Source organism: Trachinotus anak, unplaced genomic scaffold (genome assembly GCF_046630095.1).
Source record: "Trachinotus anak isolate AG129_WGS33_773 ecotype Australia unplaced genomic scaffold, CSIRO_AGI_Tana_v1 ptg000021l, whole genome shotgun sequence".
Classification (NCBI taxonomy): domain Eukaryota; kingdom Metazoa; phylum Chordata; class Actinopteri; order Carangiformes; family Carangidae; genus Trachinotus; species Trachinotus anak.
In genome coordinates this window covers 14,783,000-14,795,685 of record NW_027273872.1, presented here as the reverse complement: position 1 = coordinate 14,795,685, position 12,686 = coordinate 14,783,000, and the positions used below count along the sequence as shown (strand labels likewise).

The following is a 12,686-nucleotide window of genomic DNA, read 5'->3' as shown; positions in this document are numbered from 1 at the left end:
CTTTCCTCAGCTAGTGCTGCTAATTCCTTTGAGACAGAATTGCTCGAGTCTACTGAGTTTTGTTTATTTTCGCTTCATGAAAGAGTAATATTGTTTTGTTGCTTTCCTCAGCATGAGCTCCTCTGTGCAGTGGAGTCATTTGCCACACAGGCAGGAAACACACAGCCACCCAAATATACTATCTACAGACTCTATCCATTTCTCCTTTTCACTGTTTCACTGGCAGCCTGTCTCATAAAAAACAATGCTACCATAGCTCCCAAATCCTTAATGGTCAATCATTCTAAACAATAAAACCATCACACACACACACACACGCACACACACACACACACTTCATCTGATAACAGTGATACATCCAGACAGAGTCTCTAGACTGAAACACCCAGACAACAGAGAGAGACAGATTATGTGAACACTGAAATGCACACTCCTGCATGTGCACATACAAGCACATACACAGTCACCTGGCATGTATAAACCACAAGCAGCCACATATATATATACACACTGCTACACTCTTATATAAACATAGAGAGACAGACAGAGAGGGAGAGCGAGAACACATGCAGTCACACAGCACAGACAATATGATCACTAATGGCTACGCAAGAAGCTAGGACTCCTTTATCTCTGATGTCAATACAGTTCCATTTTCCGTCTGACTGATTTCCAACAAAAATCATGAACAAACAAAAAACGTGACATGCAAATGTGTCCCCTCTCTCATTCTCTGTAATTGTGTTTATTTTCTTTGAACCATCTCCTCCTTAACCTCGGAGGAAAAATCAACTGGTAAAATAGGATTTCTCCCTGTCAGTGCATCAAACGCCCCCATTGGCAGAAATCAGACGCTCTACAATTAGTCACTTGATTATCTCGCCAGAACACCAAATGCTGCTTCTCATCTCGGGGAGGAATAAAAGGAGAAGCATTTAGTTTCCTGCACAGTGAAAATAGCAAATGGATAGTCAAAATGTATGCACGCACACAGAACACAGGACCACCACTACATTCAAATTATACACACAGTAAATATGCACATTGCATCCATTCAAATTTTATTTTGTGAGACCAAAATATATTTATGCCTTTTCATGTTGTCACAGGAAAAGGCATAATTTTTCAAAGTCACAGTAAAATTATGGTAAAATTAACTTTAATTTTGTTGCAACATTAATGTAATTGAATGTTTTGCTTATATGTATATAATTTTATTTATATTATATTATGTTTTATTGCCATATAGGCTTGAATACACATTATGTTTTACTGTGTTTATAGGGTAGGCCCAGATCTCAGTGCAGGTCAAGTGGCTTCTCAGCTCCATGACAAACAAAGCAGAGTGAGCCAGTGTAGGCCACCAGGGTGTTTCAGAGCGTGATCTTGAGAACAGTAAACAAACAGCAAGAGAGGGGCAGAGATGCTGAGGCTCAGCTTACTCCTCTGTTCCCTTCTTTTTATCTGCATTTAAAATGTGAATCACTTTGAGGAGGCTGTGTTCAGGATCAGTGGAGGAGGTTTTAGGAGGGAAGGTTTGGTGTGCCCCAGGTAAATGGGCGCTTGTCTGAATGTGGGGAGGGTCCCTGGTCCAGTAGCCATGCGATAGAGCTGAGATTCACCCGAGAAGCCCTGGTTATTCAAAACACAAAGGAAAGGATAGATAGGGAAGAAAGAGGGAGGGCAGGAGGAGGTGTGAAGTGTAGGAGAAGGGTATGGAAGAGGAGGGAAACTAAACAGATCAAGAGGGAAATAAAAGAACTCTCTCTAAGACATAATCTCTGATCCCACCAGCGCGTGTGCGTTTGTGTTTAGTGTGAAGTTGTGCTGTCTGTAGGCTGTGTCTGGATGAGAAGAAGACGATGAGACAGAAGAAAAACAGACAGAAACAGCTAATTACTCAACACAAGTCCCGCTTCTTGTGTCACTAGGGTCACAGCCAGCAATGAAAACTAGTGACAGAGAGAGGAAGAGCCAAACAGAAACACAAAACATGAGAAGTAAAGAGATGGAAACCGAGTCAACAGAGACAAACAGAAAGTGACAGAGAATAAAAGAGATGCTGAGACAGACCAAAACAAACAGCAGGTTTGAAAAAGATGAAGAAGCGAAAAGAAAATAGGAGGGTGAGTGAGTGAGAGGAGGTGAAGGTTAAAGAAAACAAGAACCCGGGCCAGAGCAGAACAAAGGGAAAGAAAGGCAAAGTGAGTCAGAAGATGGATGGCGGTGCAGCAGCTATGGCTAGCCCATAAAAGGGAAACTATGTTGTAGGTACATAAATATACTGAGGGGAAATGTTGCTGTATATTACGAGCAGCAGTGCTGGGGCCGTTATAAACATAACTTCCTCTCTATGTCTCACTCATTCTCCTCTCTTACTCACACACAACTCTTATAGAAAGTGAATGGGAGAACGCTTGTCGTCCAGGAAGTGCTGTAGCAGTTTCTGTGGAGCCTTTCATGTCTATTAGTCACTGCTGTCAGTAATAATGAGATACATAAGCTCCGAAAGCACACTGAGGATGAGAACGGAGATAGTACTGTAGCAATAAGTCAAGTACAGCTAAACTGATGATGATGATGATGATGATGATGATGATGATGATGACGATATACTGAGTCATGGTATGAAAAAGTATGCCTGCTGAGATTCTCTGTGTTCACACAAATGGGATGGGTTTTGGAGTAGGATTTTTCTCCCCACTTTGGACTTTTGAATTAGTTGAAGGCGCTTCTTTGTTTTTACACAGTGTGATTACAGGAGAATTTTTTTTTTTTTTTAATTTACAGGTTGTTATCATAAGAAATATTGTGTGGACAGTGTGCTGTAACATTTTGCAATGTTGTAAATTTTCTACTTGAAAGGATTATGTGTTCCTAGAATATTGTTGCATGTTTATTACATTAATGGTTACAGTGATAAGATGCTGTTTATGCCAGATGCATTGACTTTATCTTAGTAGAGGCAAAAATTGGGCAGAGGGCCACTGAGGAGGTATGTCACATGGTTAGAGAATTCAGAAGCAGAATAACCTTTCAATCCTAAATCTCAGTCAGGAAACATCCTGCTGGAGGTTCATAAAGAGAAATCTCCTCACATGCTCAGGGCAGGATTTGGGCTGAGTTGGGCCCAAATCAGGCAGGCTTATTCACAAAAGAATTCAGACATTTAATTGGCCTTTATATTAGGTTAAACAGCAGGTCAAAGACTGCATGCTTGATTAAGCTAACTTGTACACCAAGAGGCATCAAGCTTCTTAATAATCAGCCTCTATTATTTGCTCAGTAAACCACGGCAATTCACAAATGGATTAAATTTTGTGCTCATGTTCTGAACCTCAAACAGGACAAACTATCCTATCAGATCTGTCAAAATGCAGAAAACAACAATGTTGTGACAGTCATGATGACAAAAATGTATCCCAGGTGCTCTATTTGCAATGAGTGCACTCATGGCTGCGCATACTCTCATTCCTTGGTGCTGCAGTTCACACGCTTCAAGGGCCGGTTGAGCCACCTGGAGGGCTTGTCAGGGAGTTGTCATATCAGTCCCTCCATCCATCTGGAATCAGTGCGCTGTGGCTTTGAAGAATTGGTAAACACTCAACGAGTCTTTCCTTCTGATAGCCCCCCTGATATCCCCTTCCTCCACCACTCCATCAGCCCTCTGACTGCTCCAGAAATGAGATATTGGCGTTTCACCAATGATGGCGACTCATAAAAAACATTCTCAGAACTATGGTCTCGTGATTTTTCACAGGCTGGCATGTGAAGCAAAAAAATCAGTTGGAACAGGTTGGATGGTATTCTTATGACTTTAATAAAGGTTGTATCTTTGGTGATAGATGGCTATGATTGTAAGATTGTGACAGCTTTATGCTCTACGATTGTTTGTTTCAGAGGTTTGTCCTGATGAGGTCCTCTCCAGAGGGCTTTCTTCTAATGAGATGCTGCGATGAGAGACTGAGATGGCTTAAGGGGGTGATTGCCTTGGATAAGGTCTGTATCTGTGTGTGAGTGTGTGCAAAAATGATGACTGACACATACTCGTCTGTGAGCGTGCACCTGCGAGAGTGAGCGCCACAGAGAGACTTTTGAGCTTAAGCCTTCTTTGGTGTTAATGCATCCATTGATATGTGAGTGTTTGCTTTTGTTTGTTTGTGTACAAGCAAGTTAGTGTTCACTTTTTCAGTGTGAGTGTTTGTAACAGACAGTCTGGTGTGTGAGTGTGCATGCATATGTCAGTATTCACGCCTGAGTGCGCGTCGTGTGTGTGGATTTTTGGCAGAGGGTGATTGAGCCCACCCACATGAGTGTTCAAGCCTCTAATTTTATACAAGGAAGGGTAAGCTGCTATGTATGTATATGTTTATACAAGCAAGTGAGCATATCTTTTTTATATATTTGTGCATGCTGCTAAGTTTGTCTCCTGAGGGGGCTTCCAGGGAGTAGGTGGGAGGCGCGTTGGAGAGTCTATTCTCTCCTCCAAATCCCTGGAATCCCTGTCTTTCAGAGACAGGAGGTCATATCGCTCACTACTCTGCCAGGAGAGACAGAAACAGAGGAAGACAGATGGAGGAGGCGAGAGGGATGGAGAGGGAGGGAGGATGAAGAGGAGGAGAGAAGGAGGGGAGAGGGAGGGTGGGCTGGAAACACTTCCTTGCCTTGGGCCTCTGGGACAAATTACACCAGAGAGGGGATGTCAGTTATACTGTGTAGTTCTATGACGCATGCACGCACACACAAACACACACATGCACAAGTCTTCAAGGTCTTCTATGCGAGCACACGGGCCAAAGTCTACTCACAATTTATACACAACTGAGCATGAACAGACACATACATCAAATTCTTATCTTGTGATAAAAACAGACAAAACGCAAACACATGTGCAGCACACACAGATGCACAAATACACACCCACACTGACAGTGGGTTATTGAGTAACACCCTAAAGGCCCAAACTCTTATCAAAAGTCTGAGGGAGAGCAGTGAAGAAAATCAGATAATAGAATTTCCTGTTAACTTCCAAAACCACATATCCCTCGGACTGACTTTGTTGCTATGGTGATTGGCCAGTAAGGGTCTCAACGGCTGTTTATGTGCATGCGTGTGCTGTACAGCATTTCTTGGGTTGAACTAAGTCTTTTCATTTTGAGACAATGTTTTGGCATTTCTGTTTTATTGGTCTGCATATATAGTGCAGCAGTGAATGATGGAGGGAGAGAGGAAGAGTGGAGGAAACAGAAAGATGTGACAAAGGTTATAAACCAGACTCTACAACAAGATGAGGACGGAAGCTCCTGAGTTTTTCCTGCATGTTTAAAGCTGTGCCTCTGTCATGAGAGGCCATCAGTGTGGGAACATGCCCGTTGTGGCTTTAACACTAAAAAAGCAACATAAATGGAAAAGTTAATTTAAGCATTTCTGCTCTTCAAATGAAAACGTTTTACAGAGTTTGTTGGCCTTTGTGTAATGGCAGACTAGACAATAAAAGGAATTCTGTCAGTGACAGCCTGAAACAATGCAGAGTGCTCAGTGACAGTGGTGAATGAATGGTATGGAGTAACTGAGCTTACATACGTTGGAATGAACTGTTCACTTCGCTGCTTTAAAGGGCAGCTTTCAGGATGTCTCTGACACGCCAAGTGTGTAGGCGAGGTCAGCACATGCAGGTGCATGACACATTTACAGGAAAGTCACTTTCCTAGTCACAGGGGTTTTTGTGGTTTTAAGACCCTCTTCAAAGGTGCTCTAAAACACACACACATATATATATATATATATATATATATATATATATATATATATATATATATACATGTGGATTAGCTTTATACAACACTTTTACAGTAGGGTGAGAGTGTTTTCGATAGTGTGTCATAAGTGACAGTGCTATTATTGGGAAAAAACTTTTGCTTCTGACAGTTAGTTATGTATTTAGTACTTTGTTAGCTTTAGAGTATGAGCTGTGAGTTTATGTAACACTTGTTTACAGCTGCATATAAGCCATTATAAAAATTGTAAAACATTATAACATCAGGGTACCCCGGCTGCCTGTATAAATATGGTACTGTAATTTTTAATAAAATAAAATGCATATTATGTGTGTTATTACAGTGTGTGTGTGTGTGTGTGTGTGTGTGTGTGTGTGTGTACATTTTGCCATTTGAATACTCACGGCTGCTCAAATGTTTGTTTCAAAAGCATTTGTTCTGAATGTCTGTGTCTGTGTCTGTGTGTGTGTGTGTGTGTGTGTGTGCGTGTGTGTGTAAATACCTTTGCCAATGTGCAAAACAAAACTGCAGCCACATGTTTGGTTTTGCTCCAGTGCCAGGCATCAACTGCGGGCTACTGACAGGGACAAACATTACAGTCTCATTTATTTACTCTCATTGAAATTCATCAACTCCAACCATCAGCACAAACAAATCAAACACTCCAATGATAAAACAGCCAGTTTAGAGCTTACTGTCTTTAATTTAAGGATCAAAAATATGACAATATACAGTACAAGATTTTGCTTTAATCAACATTTCTTGCTTACAAGTTAAAAATACAGTATTTCAGGTAATTTGTCTTTCTGGCAGTGGGAATTATTAAAAACCATCTCTTTCCATTAGTAGCCTGTTTCTGCACACGGAAAATAGTTAGCTGCTCTTTCACTCTCTTACACACACAGAACAAATAAATAAATAAAGACACAATTTTAAGTCCAACTACTTATTTAAATGAAACTTGACTCCAAACAACCTTTGTGTATCTTTAAAAAATTGTGTTGTTACATGTTGAAAACCTCATATCTCTAAGAGGCTTCTTCTATCACTCGACTTTGATGGTGTAAAGAAGTGGGTTTGGGCCTACAACACCTACTAGTGAGTTTAGCCTTTTTAACCTAAGAATCTTAAAACCTACCTGCAAGGGTTTACATACATTTGTAATACATTTGTCACGGCAGTAACTCATCTCGGTCTTGCAAGCTGAAGTTTTACTGTAATGGATTATGATGTTAAGATGAACAAAATTTGATATGTTTATCCAATAAAACAAATGACAACAACAACATTCCTCTAAATGTGTTATTAGGTGCAGTAGGTCCCTACTGATCCTTCAGTAGGGACCTACTGCACCTACTGTACTGATGACATTTGATAGCATCCACATGATAATAGAATAACATGTGAGGTTTTAGCTTGTTAATATTTAAACTTGATGTTATCCAATTGGTTTCGAAGGGGGTGGGAGGGATTGTATGATGTATTCTTATTATCTGAATCCCCAGCACAACCATGGGGGGAACCTGTACAGTCCATTGAATCAATCCAAACATTTTATTCAACAAGAATTATAAAATAAAATACCAAAACGATGATGAAGTTTTGAAATGACAACATGGGAATATATGCAGACCAGTTTTGTGTTAACACTGGATGTTGCTGTTTCCCAGAAGCAATGGGAAAACCTTCAAGTATGAAACTGTAACTTTAGGAAGTTACTGAAGCATTATAACTAGAAATATGAACATAATCTGAGCAAATCTTGTACAAGTTTGGGATTTGTCTGCATCTAAACATAATGGCTTATTTTTGTTGTCAAATTCCCAACCTGGGCTGCTGTTACAGGAAGGACAGATACTGTGACTGGCCAGCTTAATCTTTAGCAGCCCATTTGTATCTACATCTGTATGTTGTATGTTGTAGGAAGTGTTCCCCTTTGCACAATAAAAAAAAAATTCATTTATAGTGGGCAGAATAAGCAATTTATCATATTGCACATTATAATTGGGATCACATTTTTTCCAATTTTTAGCAGTTCATCTATTACCTATTCATCCACGTGTCAGTGGGATCACTGGTGTCTAATAAAACAAGTTAGCTAGTGCATCAGTATGTCTAATGAGTCTCCAACAGAAACACAACAGCATAAAATTACTCCACACAGCTTCTGCAGCACAAACCCAGCGTTCACAGACAAATGATTGCACTGCTGTTGTAAAAGAAAAATATCGCATATCTCTCCACGATTTTCTAGTCTCATAAATGTCTGGTTTCCCTAAAGCAATCAGACAGAGGAGTTTTTGCTGTGTTCCTGCACTTCTCATAGGCACTGACCTACTGCATTTACAGTTGTAAACACAGCTCCTCGAGGACATGTCGCTTTTGGTTGCTGTGTTAGAAAACGAGTCGCAGAGAGACACTTTGTGCTACAAAGGCACAATGAGGAGGTGGATATCCACATCACTTACCACTTGTATTGGTTTAAAGCTGTTCCATATGCATGAGACCTAAACTTAAACCAATGCAACAGAGGCATCATGAAATTCTTTTAAGTAATTAGAAAGAGGATGCTGTCTGGAGTAATGTTATTGCCACTTTGACTTTTTTGTAACTCCACAAAGTTTATTCTTACTAACACAGGATCTCTTGGAGACAGTTCCCATGGAGATGCAATACTCTATATATGCAACACACTGTGCGTTATGTGGACATAGACATTTCTGTAATTGATTAAGATGAGAGGATAGTGAGCTTTTCAGTGAGTTATTTCTTTAATGCCTTTCAACTGAGTGCATAAATCCTACAGTGTTTTTTTCCTGAATTCTCTGACCCCTGATCACAGGTTGTGCATTGTGGATGGAAATGCATTAATTAGATAGCCTGGTGTGTAAAGCGGTGTTCAGTATCTCAACAGGCGTCACTGTTTGTCCTGACAAAGTGAAGACACAGAAGCAAAGCCAGCCTTTCTGGTGTGAATAACAGTGGCATTTTTTTTATTCAGATATCTTTCTTTCTTATCCCTCCTCCCCCTCCCCTTCAGCCAGTGTCATCCCTTCTCTGGGTTTCCCTCCCTCTCTCCTCCAAGTTGGCAGTGGATGTGGGGGCCCTCATTGCTGCTTCTGCCCTGTGGTGCCTCTTCATATCTCATGGTGCTCGTGTTCTCCCCCTCCTTCGTCTCCCTCATCTCCCTCATCTCCCATCCAGCCTGCAAGCCTCTGTCATCCTCTCCTCTCTCACTCCCTGAAGATGCTGCCTTTAATTAGAATTCAACTGTCAACACAACCCCTGCCCCCCAGCTTCCCCTCTGACCCTTTGACCTCATGCTCACTTGCAGTTGCAGCAACATTCTTTTCAAATTCCTCCCTAATTGGTCATTGCATATACAAAACATTTGCTTTTTGCCTTATGTTAGCAGTTTTCACTCAGTGCCCAGTTTATTTCTCTTAAGCCACTCTTCCACTTTCTTCCCTTTCGCATCTCACTTTTCTCTCCCTCCGCCTGCCCTGACCCTGCTCTCTGCCCTACTCCTGATTTCACCCTCTTTCACATCTTCCTCCCTCCCTCCCTCCCTCACTCCCTCCCTCTCTCTCTCTCTCTCGCGAGTCCCGTCAGTGTCTCATGGTGTTCTTGCCAAACTTGTCACTAAGTTGTTGGATGAGCAGAGCCAGCTCCCCTGCAGCCTGGGACTTCTCCTCCAGGAGCTCATAACGGAGGCTGGAAATGTCTTGCTTGATCTCCTTCAGCTCACCTACAACACAGTCACACACGGACACAACAATCAGAACATGTGAGCATGAGCTAATAAAGACGTGTGTACAAGTGAGCACTTATCTGCGAGGTCACACAACTGTGCAATATGTGACACGTGAGTATATGCAGTATATACAACACAATGACATACAGCATGTACCCCTGCATGACTTTATTTCATGGACTTTATCTCACACATACGCACACACACGTCTCTTATCCCGCGCACACAATACCTACACCCATGCACACACATGCCCTTAATGACACAATGAAAGTGGGCCTTGATGAAGAGGGATTTTTTACCTTCATTGACTTCATCGCTCTCTCTGTCCACTTGAGCCTTAAGCACATACCGTTTAATCAGGCGCTTCATGATCTTCTACAAGAGGGAGAGAAAAAGAGAAGGTCAGACAGAGGGAAGGTCACAAGGTGATGGGACAACACACACTGTATGCATCCAGCCACTTCTCTAATTACATTTTTCAAACCGTGTGCTCTTTTGTGTGTACGTGCATATGTGCGTACACACAAAACCGCACAGATAGCGGTAGAAAACGGCACTGTGCCTCTGAGAATGAGGTGTGAAATGTTGAGTATTGATCTGCAGCCAACAGGGATGTCCTGCAGCCACTTCCAAGGCTCAAGCAGTCAATCCCTGCATGTAGGCACTCTGGAAATGGGTCGATACCTGTCACCACACATACAAATGTCTAATCAAGTGACATCTCAGTGCTTAGTGTTGTGTGTGCTCTTGTGTGTTTGTGTGCTGGATGAAAACACACACACACACACAAACACACACAAACTGGGAGGGTTGAGAGAAAAGTGCAGCAGACCAGTGAAGGAAGTTAGATTTCCCTTAGGGCAAAGGTCTTGGGCAGACTAAGGGCGAGAGCATCTTTCTCCACAGTGCCGTATTTTGAGCTCATTTATCGGGTGCCTGCTTTCAATCTCCGTCAAACAGCTCATTAGAGGCATTTTCAGTCTTTCCCTGCTGCTTTCTTTCTCTTTTTGCCAGTTCTCCTCTCCCTCTTTCACTTGCAATCACTTGTTCAAACCTGCCTCTCCTCCCATTCCTCTTTGCTTTGTTTTATATTCTCAGCCCGTATATTTCTCTCATTTCTTTCTTCCTTTTACCTTCTTCCACTCATTCCTCTCTGAGATTCTCCAGTTTCACTTCACTCCACTCTTTCCTTGCTCTCTGTCTTACCTGATACCTGGTCGGGTGTTTTCGAGATTTTCTGGGCATGAATTCTTCTCCAGGTCGTGGATAAGACCTGAAGCGCTCATCCTGCAGAAACGGCAAGATACAGTCCAGTGTTAACGTCACATTTCAGGGTTGAGTGATCCTTCATAATGGAAGCATTTGAAAAGGATGTTAGAGGAGACAACACGCTGCAAAAACAACAACAATGAAAGGCGTGGCTCAGTGTTTGTATCTAGTGCACAAAGATGTAGTCAAAGAGGAAGCAAAGAGAGTCAACAGCATCACTCGAGCAGTGTGAATCTCTATTAACTGACTTCTAGATGCCTTCCACATCCATGACCTTGCTCTGCAGCTTGTGTGTCATTTCAGCACTGTAGTGTTGAAAACAGTTTCAACTCAAGTGTGGACACATGCTATATGATCTAAAGCGGCAGAGGCCTGGAGATATAGGAACATGATAGCTGAATAAAATCAAAGTTTAGTCATGAATAATACACAACATGGAGACTTTAGCTTTTTGTGAAGAATAACAGACAACGCTTTAATGTGTTAACCCATGTTTTCAGCAACTCACATTGGTTTTAAAAGTCTCAGCTGTGCTCAGTTTCTCTCCAAGTGCAGCTGAATGTTTTGAAATTATGAATAGCCATCATAAGTGTGTTTATACTTAAAATCAGATTCATTTGAAAATGCTATACATCATAACCAAAAACATCACTGAAGTTTATCATGTAACATCTTTGCCAGCCCACTTATACTGATAGAGAATCAATTACTGTATATACTATAGGTGTAATTTCAAAACTGAGGATTTCAGTTACCATCGAGGGCTACATTAATTTGTCACCCTGAATTAGTTTTTCACTTTGCAGGCAAACCCAAAGTGTGTTAAAATAACAAAGTGCACAGTATTTTTTAGGCCTTTGTAGAACAGAGAACACCTACTGACAAAACAAATGATTTCACACAGAGAGGCAAATTTACATTATCCACACACCGCCTTATTGAACCCCACAACCAGATGGCAACTACTTTTCCAGCTTCATGCGAGTGTGAGCAACACATCTTTTATGCAGAGGTTTTCCAAAGCCCTTCTCTGTTGTGGACTCTGTGATCTAGTTCTTATCAGTCATCTGCTTTGTCAGCCTCTGCTGCCCCCATTTACCTGATATTCATGTTGTTTGCTTTTTGGCAAGAAATTAACTACTACTGACCACTGTGAGTAAATGAAAGGCAAATTCACCAAAGGGCCTGAGCAAGAAGTACAAATACTTACTGAACAAACGTTAACTGTTGAATTTTTAATCAACTCCACACACAAATGTTCCTCAAAATAATAAATTATCAGAGGCTCAGTCAGTTTCTCCTAAATATACACAGTCAGTCATTAAAACCAGTATTTCACCAACCACTGACTTGGTTGTCTATCCTGCTTTGAAACAATTTTCAATTTAGTACATTCCTTTCTCTAAAGTGGTGGATATTCCTCAGAAATCAAAAGAAAAGAAAAAATTACTGATACAGAAAGAGCATCCTATCTTTTCAAAATCTCACTTGACATTCTCTGACAATGCTGCACTGTGGTCGAGTGTGAGCTTACGTATCGATCGCTTGCTGCACCTGCTTGGCTCTGCAGTTAAAGTGTCAGAACTGCAGAGAACTTTAGGGGCTCAGCGAAGCAGCAGGGTGTAACCCATCTTGTCCTCATCCACAACCTGCCCAGGCATTTGAGCAGACGCAAGCGGATCCAATGGCCTGACTAATAGCTTAGCCGAGGCAACGAGGTGAGCCATTTGAGCTGAGGAATCAGACAGAGGAAATGCCTGCGGACAAGGCCAGCGCTAAGATTGATTCTGTGTTAAATGGCCTATGATGTTTTCTTCACGCAAGACTTTCTTTTCATCACAGTGATTTTATTTAGATGGACAGTTGTTGAGAAGGAGAAAGTG

At 41.5% G+C, this 12,686-nt stretch overlaps 1 protein-coding gene across 1 annotated transcript in view; it reads right to left on the bottom strand.

Moving 5' to 3' along the window:
• Nucleotides 1-7,546: 7,546 nt before the first annotated feature.
• The window catches only part of trpc7b (transient receptor potential cation channel, subfamily C, member 7b), a 48,052-nt gene continuing 42,912 nt past the window's right edge, over nucleotides 7,547-12,686 (bottom strand). The window contains exons 10-12 of the mRNA XM_071458031.1: nucleotides 10,741-10,821; nucleotides 9,834-9,909; nucleotides 7,547-9,525 (exon numbers count right to left, since the gene is read on the bottom strand). Of these exons, the coding sequence (XP_071314132.1) occupies nucleotides 9,386-9,525; nucleotides 9,834-9,909; nucleotides 10,741-10,821 (297 nt within the window). The 3' untranslated portion in view covers nucleotides 7,547-9,385. The remainder of the gene's footprint in view (nucleotides 9,526-9,833; nucleotides 9,910-10,740; nucleotides 10,822-12,686) is intronic.